Raw genomic sequence first — 12,028 nt, 5'->3', positions numbered from 1 at the left:
GAAAAAAGTAAAATAAAAAAAATAAAAAGTATTAAAAACTTCAGTATTTAACTTTTGATAGACACTTTTACTCAAGGACACTTATGTTTTAGATAGAACTAGGACAGGTGATAGTCTTCAAAGCAGTTAGCACAGAGTCCCACATCACATTTTCTGCATCTGTAGGTGCATCTGGCCCTGCAACCCTTTGCAAACATTCCTTTTCTCTGTCTTCATGATAAGTTGGCCAATATTGTCATATCTGATTTTATCCTTATTTTGTGAAGTGTGAAGGGACATCATCTTTGTTGCCATTTGGGATTTACCACTAGTTGAGGATCCCCTACCAAGGTGATTTGGATTTTTTACACCAGACTCTTCATTCTCGCTGTCCTCATTAGTCAGGCCTCCGATATCTTGAAATGACATGAGGAAAACATCAGTAGAATGATTAGGTGGATCTTCCAATTGTGCAATGATTTGGACAGTTAGACTAGTAGCTCTGCAAACAAAAACAAGGGTTATAGTTATTATTCTGTATTGTTGTAGGAGAGGCTACTAGGCTACAGTTTGGTCATTCTACAGTTTTGTCCTAGGAAAATCAACTAAGATATGCTAAGTAAATAAAAATATTTTAAAGGATGGATTTTGAAACAGGAAATTTACGTGATTTATTGAAGAAAATTCCTATTTAAATGTTTTTATGCAGTTTACATTGTTCTATTGGTAAAAATTATAGAAGTACATGAGACTTACCATGGGTCAGTTGAAATGTGCTTCGGATTTTGCGAAGCAAGCCACCGCTGCTGGAGAGAGCTTTCACATGTGGAGCCTCTCCAGCAATAGCGGAGAGGCTCCAGGCTACCCACCATGTATACATATATGTACTCACCTGTTTTCAAATGTAAATTTAGAGTACAAAAAAAGCAAATATTACATCTCTTAAATTATGCAACATTGATGCACCTATAAATTGAATTTTAGAAAATAAGAAAATAAAAGAATATGTTTCTTACCTTTTATGATATGATCCAACTCGGCGACCGTGTAATCTGTCCATCGCTGGTGAATGCTGAAGTTATACTGACATAGGAAGGGTTGTTACACTCGCTACAAGAATCCAATAATGCACTATAAAAGTAGCACTAGTGTTGCTCTACACTCTGAATGGCATCTATTTCTCTCGTATACACTGATAGACAGTCAAAAACATTAGACTTTTACGTACATATATGTATGAGTGGGATGTAATAGGTTAACATTCCTATCAACCTTCTTACTATTTTAAATGCAGGTAAATAAAAACCCCATGAAAGATAACCCATTATTCATTATGCAATCAAAACATTCCTCACACATGTATGTGTATTTGACATAATTACATACTGAAATTACACCACAAAAAGAATGGGTTGTTGAAATGGATCAGTGTCTTGGATAATATCCTTGTCATAGTGCTTGTGTCCATCCAGCCTTGGCCATGATGGAGTTAATCAGCACATCCATGGCCTTGGCCTTCAATGTTACAATTGGGCAGACACTACTACCTGTGTACTTCCAAATTTCTTTCAAATTTTTTCCAGTCCTCTCAATATACTTTTTCAGACTCGGATGTACACACAACCTAGCATCCTGTGCATAAGCCTGAAACTTAACTACTTGAACATTAAACTTGGGTCTACATTGTTTAATGTTGTTCTCTAACCAAACTGAAATGGAACCTTCACCAATGGTAATGTTCCTTAGCATCAGTAAGTGTAAAGTTTGCACCCTGGCTGCTTGTGTCAGCACCATCAGCATCATCAGTTTGAGCATGAGTTCCTTCAGGGAAAGGCAGTGTAATGGGTCCATCATCCTAATTTTCTGCAGCACAGTTTTGACATAACAGATTTCTGCATACCAGGTTTTGGATGGCCTTAAATTGAAAACCCCTCACAGAAACCTGTTGATGAGTGAGTGGCTCCCTGCTCTGCTCTGCATCCCTTCACCACTGTGCCTAGTGCAGAGAGAGCTCCCCTTACTGTGTTGACACACTTGTACCCCACACCCCTGTGAAAAGTTTCAGCCAAAAAGTTTAAGATGTCAGTTACAGAGGGATTAAGGGGATTGATGTTCCTTCTACAACAAAATTGCGTCCATCTGTTGATGTGAGATTAGTATTGTTTTTCAGTACCTGGTTTCCATGAAGCCATGATAATGTCCATACCCGATACAAATAAACCTTATTCTCACAGCTGTTTCCAGACAGCCGACAAACCTCATGATGGAGTGTTCCTCTGCTGACAGTGGATGCAGGAGGACATTCATCTGTCCCTTGATGACCCAAGGGTCCTTGACCAGCATCTTGAGGAGTGTGCTCATCTAAGGCTGTGACACCCAAAGTGGAATGACCATCCAGCCCTTCACCTTCTCTTTTTTTGCAACTTCTGGAGACATTTAGAGATTAGAAAGAATGAGGGAAAGATGTAAACCAGTTCAAACCAAGCCCAATTTAGTGCAAATGCATATCTTTGTAAGAGATGTTCCACTGCTGTTTGTGACATGAATCTTATTTTCATTGGTCTTGTTCTATTTTCGTCTTACTTTCCGATCCTGTAAACCTCTTTAATTTGTTCAATTATCCCCTCTTCTTCCTGCGGCACTTCTGCTATAATTTCCTTAGCCCTTTTTCACTTCTTTCTCTCAAGCTATTTTCATGGGTAGGTTCTTCTCCTTCACCCCAAATACCACCACATGCATCTTTCTCTGTACCGTGTCTCTCACGAGATTACTTTTTTCCTTTGTTATTTTAATCACTTGCTTTTCTATGTCCCTATTGTGTTCCTGTTGCTGTTACCTTATTATCTCCTCCATGTCTACCTTTTGTTGTTGCTCTCTCTTCTTTCCAGCTTTTGACTTCCTCTGTCACTAACTCTTCACTTCTTCAACCCTAACCTCTCTCTCTTGCAAGGTTTTCTTTAACTCTTTGTTCTCTTCCTTCAGTTTCTGAATTTCCTCACAGTACCTCTTGTTTAAGTCCATTATATGTCACCTCTTCTCTTAATTCTGTGTTTTCTTTTTCTCTTTCCATCTCCCTCTTCTTCATCTCTATTATATCACTGGATATCTTTTTTAGTCACCAGCCACTTCTCTTTCTTCCTTCCACATCTTTATCATTGCTGTTAAGCTACATATTTCTTCTCGTATTTTCACATTTTCTCCTTCAATTTTCCACATTTATTTATTTATGTGTGCTGCACAGAGATACTCTTCCTTGAAGCCCTCAAAAATATTTGGGTTTGTGCCGGCCATCTTCCCTGTTGATATCACGGACCACCAGTGTTTACTTTGTATCACTCTCTCATTTCTCACTTTCAGCCATTCCTCTAGTAACACTTCCCCTTCCCCTGTGCCTACACCTTGCACAAGACCCTATTATGGAGACAGGACTCAAAGTTTGACCCCCCTGCACAATCAAACCTTGTGAGATCTTTGGAACTGCCGTATCCAATCAGCTGCACGGCACATATCTCTCTCTCTCTCTCTCTCTCTCTCTCTCTGAGGCAGTTGTTGTTGTTTTTCTGGGAGTAAGTATGATCCCACACATACAAACACACACACACACACACGCACGCACGCACATTTACGATTTGAGGTGGTTGGAGGATAGTAAATTACAGAAGAGGTGGTGATGGGTGAAGGAGGAATAAATGGGGAGGGAAGGGAAGGTGAAGGTATCAGAAAAGAGATTAGTGGGCAGCTTTATGCACTTGAGTGAGTCACAGGGAATGAACCAGGGAGGAGAGGGGGAACTGTACCCCCTGCACTGTCTCCCCTTCCTGGGTAGAGAGAGAGAGAGAGAGCAAGGAATGAACAAGAGGGAACTGTACCCCCCAGCCTCTCCTCCCTGGTGAAAAGGAGTATAGGATGAAGAGAAGGATAGGGGAATATGGAAGATAAGGGAAGAACCACAAGAGGAAAACTATGATGTCAGGATCTGCCAATGAGACTTCCTCATTCTGGATAGAGGGTGAGGCATGGGGTAGCTCATTTACATGACTGGTGGGAACAGAGAGGGTGGGCTGAGAAACAGCCTCAGGGACATAATACGGAGACTGTTAAGACAAGTCAAGGCAGTATACAAGATCACTCAACAACAACTAAAATAGAATCCAACCATGACGCCAACATAGGCATCATCATATATGCCACTGGCACTTCATGACACCTACATAAGTGTCATCGTATTGAAAGAGTTAAGGGGGTAAGTGAGTCATTATTGGCTGTACATCCCAGCCTACTCATATAGAATAGGAGTCTCCATAGTAGTCTGCCAGAGAGGGCAGGTGTTTATAATACACTCCATAACCAGTGAAGTGACTCCACGCCTGCATGTTTGTGCAGGCTGAGCTTTTATACAGTGAGTGGTGAATGACCCTCCTGTGTGTTCATGGGCTTTCATTTGTAGTCATTTCTAGTGTCTCTTGTTAGTGAGCTTGTTTTGTGTCAAATGCTACTGTTGGCTAATGCTGTTCAGCTACAGATGACTTCACTAATTAGCTGTGTAGTGAACTCTACTCCATCTTCAGGTCCTGACAAGACTTGCTGTCCAGGAGGTAATAAACAACACTACTTGGCTTGAGTCTATAACATGCTGTTGGACAGTGGGAGGACTTGTTACTGAGGGTGGTTGTCCAGTGGGGTACATGTTACTGAGGGTGGTTGTCCAGTGGGGCATTATACCTCAACTATGCATGTGTTATTGCATGTTACAACTGTTTTTTTTCTAGACATGGTTGTCGATCCTTTCACAGCTGTGGGTGTTAATTGTTGTTAGAGTATTTCCCTTGTCTGTAGGTGGGTAAAACAGATTGGCAACCTCAATTAGTGTGACTTGTCGTTATGACCTGTTGTGAAAAGGGTGCAGGAGTCACAAGGGACCCTGTACACCCGTATTTGAGCTCTGCACCGAGTCCACATAGGAGGTGGTTCAAGGAAGCTAGTCCAGGTGCAGCAGCTTTGTGAACGGGCTGGGACTGTGGTCATAACAGTAGGCATACAGATTCCCTATTATTTCATAAAGATTTATGGCAAAATGCACAATACTTTCGATTTAAATCCTATTTTAAGATCCTGTGCTCAACCACGTGCCTTTGTTCACATCAGTAGCATGTCTTTTTTTCCCAAAAGCTATGAAAAATTGACAAAATCTTTCAATTTTTTGGGTGAATATGATATGTTAACACTTAAGGGGACCACTCACAAAAAAACATAAAAATATATATGTTTTCACAAAAATATTTCTCCTTCAACTTGTGGCCTTGCTTTGTATTGGGAGGGAGGAGTGATGGCTGTGCAGTATTTCCAAAACCTGGAAAAAAAAAATCTTTCTTACCCCTTTTGCAAATACCTTAGCGCCAGAAATATACACATTGGCAACTCAACTGTCAATAGCCGTACTTTCATCATGCTTATTTTTCAATTTTTTATTTTATTTTGCTAAAATATGGCTAGTGAGTTATTGAGAGCGAGTGTGTGTGTTCAGTGGGCTTTCAGCAGATGAAGTTGACAGTCGCACATGTTTGTCTCTGCTTCTCTACACCTTTTCTGTCTTCTGCAGCATTATAATCCTCCTTTGCTGCCTCTAAAGATGCCAAGACCTTCCAGGAAGGCACCAAACATAAAGAGGCACTGTTCTCTGGCCCCAAGATTGCCTCAACAAAGAGAAAAAGGTAGAGATAGATTCTAATTATCAATCAGCCTCGTCTCCCAACACATCTGCATAGTCACATCCAGACCACATTATGGAACACCAGTTTCTATGATCTATTTACTATTTTTTTGTATATTATTTAAGATGTTTGTAAAAGATAAGACCAGTGAAAACTCTTTGAAACAAAACAGGTACTCTAGCTAACAAAAAAAATAAAAAAAACTTTTTTTCCAAAACATAAGTTATGCCCATAAAGTGGATATAACTCCAGAAGTTATGAAGCTATCTAAAAACTTGGAGCGTGACTGAATTTTTCACTTCATATTTAGTATTATTATGGTGATTCATAGCTCTAGACATGATAATATTAAAACATGTAATTTTAAACTAACAAAGAAATAAAGATTTTTTTTCTTCCTTAAAACTTTAAGTTGCTGAGCAATGAATAACCATATTTTTGCACTTGAGGATATGTACTTAAGAAACCTAGAGTATGAAGTAAATATGATCAATCAGTTTTTATATACTCAATTATATTTTTTTTCTTTATGAACAAAAGATATATAATACTAACATTCATCAAAGACTGGGTCCAGTAGAGAAGAATATACATAAAAAACCATTCAAAAAGATAATTACTGGTCCAAAGAAAAAATAAAATGTAATTTCACCATTTGACATGCTGGCAAGAGGTCCAGAGGGGAATGAGTGCTGCTCTCAGCTTAGTGCCTCTCTCTCAGTCTCAGTGGCTTGCCAGCCTTTGTTGACAGAGGACATACGTGTATATCACTTCTTTAAAGGCACCATGTGACTATTTTGTCCTGTTTCACACATTTCTGAGGATGTCCTGGCATATAAAGATGAATATGAAAGTGGTGTCTTTTAAAGTAAACTTGGCAGTAATGAGAAGCATGGCAGCTCTGAAACACCTAGGTTATGATAAGGTAATACCATGCCACAGAAGGACATGAAGTGTGAACCAAGAACAAGTCAAGCAAAAAATATCACTTTTCAAAGTATTTTTCTAATATGCAAATATGAAGCAATAATGTAGCAACACAGACAGTGTAATAATAAAGTGTAGTAATGACTAATAGAATAATGATGTGTAATGCAAATGTTTTGGAGCCCTTATCTCAAAATAATGTTTCTGCCAAAAACAACAAACATAAATGCCTAAAACTCAGCTATTTCTACACAGATTCCTATCATACTTTCAAAATTGTTAGAATAGACTAAAATCTAAAAAAGTATACATTTATAATTTATATAATGCCAGATGTCCCCCTTAAGCATTTTTCAGTGTTTTAATACCCCAAGTTTTGTAATCCTTGTAATCTATGGCTTTGGAAGAAAGCATCCTCAAAACTCAAGAGGGAAGTGTGCCCCCAAAACGTTTTGCAAATTAACAACTTATGAACAACTGTCTGGGACCTAATCCATTTGTAAGTCAGAGAGCATCTATACTCAGATAATTAATAGATGGTATGATGCTCCCCTTAAACAACACATGCGGAGTCACTGCCAGTCTTTCCAGAAACTAGACTAATGTTGAAAATTACATAGATTGGTCCAACTGCTCAGTCTGCCCCTGATTGTAAAAAATTTTTTAACCATTTTTATTTCTGTCAGGTACCAACACGAGCCTTATTCTACGTGTTCCTGGTGATGTCTGACTTCATGGCCGTCCACTTTTTCTTCCTCATCAAGACAGAAGGATCATGGTTAGATATTGGAACCTCACTTAGCCATTATATAATCTCAATGGCAACAACCCTCTTCCTTATTCTTCTTCTTTTTATTGCTAAATTTCTAACCACTTTTCAAATTGGAAAAGCATCAACAGAAGGAGAATGTGTTCTACCAAGGGTCTCTGTAGGAAGACCTCATAGAGACTAATTATAGTTTAAGAAACAGTATTTTACATTTGTTTGTAGCGTGAAATCATGATAAATGTAAGTACAGTGGTGACCCCAGAATCTGAATGCCCTATTGTTCAAACAAATTTGAACCAAACCATTTTTTCTTGAAAATTTTGTCATACAATCCAAACACATTTTCAGAAACTGAACACCAATGTGGCATGTAGGTTTGTTCATGCATCTTTCCTGCCTGTTCGACCCACATCTTTGCACAATGTTCCTTCAGTTTATCACTAGTTTACTTCATGTTTTCACCTTGATTTTTTTTTTTTTTATCACCCTTGTGCATCCACCATGGATAAGTGAAGACAAAACACACACTCACACTTTCTGCAGTAATGCTCCACTGTTGCATCACATTGGATATAAGGGCAATACACATGCTCACACATTTTTAAATACGGTGTTTTTTTTTTTTTTTTTTTTTTTTTCTCTCATTATTATTACTTGATATGTGGGTAATTTACTCATCATTTACTCATGTTTATTTGCAGTTAAAAGTATCTTGAAAATTGGTTTTCTTGGGGAGCAGGAATGGAAAGTGAATTATACTTTTAAGTATTTCTTATTGTGAAAATAGTTTGAGAATCTGGACTTCTTGAAATCCAAACAGCATTTTGGAATTAATTAGATTTAAATTCCAAGGCACCACTGTACTTTGCTGGCTCTTTGAATGATCTCAGTATCAGTGTTAAAAGTTGAAAATTTCTTATAGGTTGTCCATGTTTATCCATTTTGCATGATCTTATTACTCTCAATTTCATTCACTAACAAATTGCTTTTATATGAAACTACCCACAGAAAAGTGGATATTTAAATTGTTGTTCCAGCATATTTCTAATATTATCTATATTGTACAGACTCTGGAAAAATATAATTAAGCCTATTGCTACATGGTAAAGAATTTAGTTGGAGACATTTGCTAAAAGTAACCTGGTCTCCTCACAAATAGAGCAGAATGAACCAAGCAGAGAGGCTGGATGTATGAAGAAACATCTTCTAACCCATCATTGGCCAAGAAAAGGATTGCAATCTTCATGAGAATTGGACATAGTTGATAGGAAATGATGATTAATGACAATAGTATCTTCAAAATCCTACTAGATACATCATATCCTGCAAGTTAAGATACATGCATTGGGATATGATAGTTCAAGTAATTATAAATCAAAAATACTCTATACACTTATGATGTGCCTTGCTTCATTTTGTAAGAAATTAATGTGTAAGTTGTGTGTTGCGGGATCTACTCCCCTGTGTGGGGCTCTCAGCTGTATTATTAAATTCCCCTTTCCCTTGCCATCCCCATCCCTATCCAAGGGCGTGTAGTAGATGAGAACAATCCTGTCCCTTTCCTGTGCCCGGGGTTCACCACAGTGGCCAAGATTAATGTTGGTAGCCCTTTCAAACCAACAATTCTGAGAAATGAGATAATGAATGCATTCTTCACTTACATTTTCATTAATATACATTATATAATGTAAAATAATGCATAAAGTTGATGATCTACAAGTAAATAGCAAATGAAAAAATCAGATATATTGGTGACCTTGAAAATCACTTGCAGGAGTATGAGTTGCCAGTTATGCCACGCTGGGTGGTTTATACATTTATATACACCATTGTCTCATGTTTCCCAGTCATGCTCTCTATCACACTTTGCTATACACTCTGCAAACAAGAGATGCTCACTTTTATGGGCAGTGTGCGTGTGTGTTCTTTGAGGAGCTGCACTTCATTGTCTGGTAGGATGTTCTCCCAATACTTTCTCTCTCTCTCTCTCTCTCTCTCTCTCTCTCTCTCTCTCTCTCTCTCTCTCTCTCTCTCTCTCTCTCTCTCTCTCTCTCTCTCTCTCTCTCTCTCTCTCTCTCTCTCTCTCTCTCCATAGAAGTCTTCACCTTCCTACATTCTTCTCTTCATTCTCTTCTTCCTTTTTTTCACATCTTGCTTTTCTTCATTCCCCCTTTCCATATCAGATTCCTTCACTCCTTTTTGACATCCATATATGTATTCCCTCTCACTGATTCTTTCTTTCACTCATGAAATTCTCTCTCTCTCTCTCTCTCTCTCTCTCTCTCTCTCTCTCTCTCTCTCTCTCTCTCTCTCTCTCTCTCTCTCTCTCTCTCTCTCTCTCTCTCTCTCTCTCTCTCTCTCTCTCTCTCTCTCTCTGCTTTATGTAAACATCCAAAATTTGTAGTGTCTGCCTTTACAACCCTAATTTTCTCCACTACCACATTTTTTGTTATGTACAGGATGGCTTCTACCCAGCCAATCATGAAGAATTGCCAGAGGTCTCCTACTTTTAACAAAAAACTCGAGGGCATTGTTATAATATTTGAAGCTTTCATGACAGCATGAATAAGTTGCCATTGATCACTAGTTGAAGTGAAGCCCAGCGCAAAAATTCAAAACACACCATGAAAAATTTACGATTACTTAAGCAATTGCCGCGTCACGGGACATGAGAGACTTGATTATACAAGTGATTGCTGCGGTTTAAGGGTTTAAAGGAAATAGTTGGCAAATGGCAGCTTAATATTTGTATGTGTCAGTGAAGAAAATGTACAAGGTAACAGCAATGTGGTGGTTATTAAACGCTACTTTTTAAACATACATATGGCAATTCACTGCAACTGTCACCCCTTCAACAGTTGACATCTTGCCACTAAAATGACAGGGCCTCATCAATCAGCTGACTGCCAAAGCACATCTTTTTGCTGTGGTGAAAATGCCTTTTACATTCAGTAACATTGAGTATTTGGACATGATATTCATGTGATGATATTCATGCTATATTCATATATATTCATATTCATGACATGGTATTAATTCTGTGATAGGAATGCCTGGGCTGCAGCAGTAGAATACAGATTCAAGTGACCCAGACAGAAGGCATCCTGTTAGTAGAGAAATCTACAGAATGTATCAGCATCTCCATGAGAGGATGTTTCCCCGGTACCTTTGCAACAGCTCAACGTATTGGAGAAGCTCAAGATGGTATCATCCAGTTGACAACATAAAGCCCTACCATCAGTACAAGAATACAAATACAAATACACAAATACATAAAGGGTCAAAATTCATAAAACAGCACAATTTGACATCGCTTAGAAAAAATATCACATAATCTAAATGGCATTTGTAAGAATGTTGGGAACACCAGGCTGTCATCATGAAGCTGGTGAGTTGCCATGCATGTTTAAAAAGTAGCAGTTAACCACCACTGTATTGCTGTTACCTGTACATTTTCATCACTGGGAAATACAAAAATTAAATTTGTTATCTGCTAACTATTTCCTGTAAGATCTGACTGCATAGATTGTACTAAGAAAATTCTCACTTAATGCCATGCGGCACCACTAGAGTACATAGGGAGCTGAGGAAAAGGAAAGAAGACATAGACTCACCCAGGCAAGTAGCTCCTGCAGCACAGAACTTACAAATTAATTTCTTGCAAAATAAAGCAAAATATAGCATATATGTAAAGAGTATTTTTGACATAGAATTACATGAACTATCATATCCCTAAGTACGTACCTTAACTTGCAGGACACTTTGTGTACTAGCAACATGCAGTGTCCATGCTAAATCAGTGAAATATCAGTTCATTTTCTGATGCAGGATTCTCTCACTGATAAATGAGTTAGAGAAACTATTTCCTTTCCCAGAATGGTAACCAATATATGGATGTACTTGAGAAAAATCTGCTCCTTTATTTAGAGATCACATCAGTGACTGGTTCATGCATATGTCATACAGTGGGCCCTGCAATAATGAAAAAAAGTAATTGATTGCTATGGATAGAATATAAATAAAAAATAACAGATGATGAGGAAAGTTATGAGAAACATATTGGAACACAATGTAAATGATGCCAACTGCTGTTTTTGTGGTAGTTAATTTGTGGTTACTGGTGTGTGTGTGTGTGTGTGTGTGTGTGTGTGTGTGTGTGTAAACACTGACTTGTATTGGTAGCATGGAGTTGCAACAAGACTAGGAGGGGGAGTTCTTTACTGAGCTTTTAATTAATTATACAGTCAATGATTTTCTTACCAAAACAATTCAGCATTGAAGTTGTGCTTGATCTGACTCATTCATTAAAATGGGGCCCACTTTATACCATATAAACTTAAAAGCTTGACTGCAACAACCTAGACCTGAATAATTTTGAAAATAGCTAGTCAAGAATGAAACAAACTAGCAAATGTCCAGATTTCATCATTAATAGAAGTACACAAAATTATGTGGTCCATGAAAAGAGACCATGCATACTCCTATAACCTTGTCAACAGCTTGCTAAAATGTCTGATGATGAAAAGAAAAAAAAAGTTTTAAAAAGAATATGATACCTTCTGCTGAGGCTGTGCACAGGTCATGTCATGTGTGTGGTGTAATGAAGATAAAGGGAATTCAAAAAGGTTTTGATTAAGTTCGT

The 12,028-nt window shown here is 38.1% G+C and overlaps 1 protein-coding gene across 1 annotated transcript in view; it reads left to right on the top strand.

Moving 5' to 3' along the window:
• The window catches only part of LOC135093267 (GPI ethanolamine phosphate transferase 1-like), a 293,072-nt gene extending 281,641 nt beyond the window's left edge, over positions 1-11,431 (top strand). The window contains exon 16 of the mRNA XM_063992366.1: positions 7,304-11,431. Coding sequence (XP_063848436.1) covers positions 7,304-7,570 — 267 coding nt within the window. The 3' untranslated portion in view covers positions 7,571-11,431. The remainder of the gene's footprint in view (positions 1-7,303) is intronic.
• Positions 11,432-12,028: the final 597 nt, after the last annotated feature.

The sequence above is a fragment of the Scylla paramamosain genome, chromosome 42, assembly GCF_035594125.1.
Source record: "Scylla paramamosain isolate STU-SP2022 chromosome 42, ASM3559412v1, whole genome shotgun sequence".
Taxonomy (NCBI): domain Eukaryota; kingdom Metazoa; phylum Arthropoda; class Malacostraca; order Decapoda; family Portunidae; genus Scylla; species Scylla paramamosain.
The sequence above is the reverse complement of the archived record's forward strand: the minus strand, read 5'-3'. Positions and strand labels throughout refer to the sequence as shown.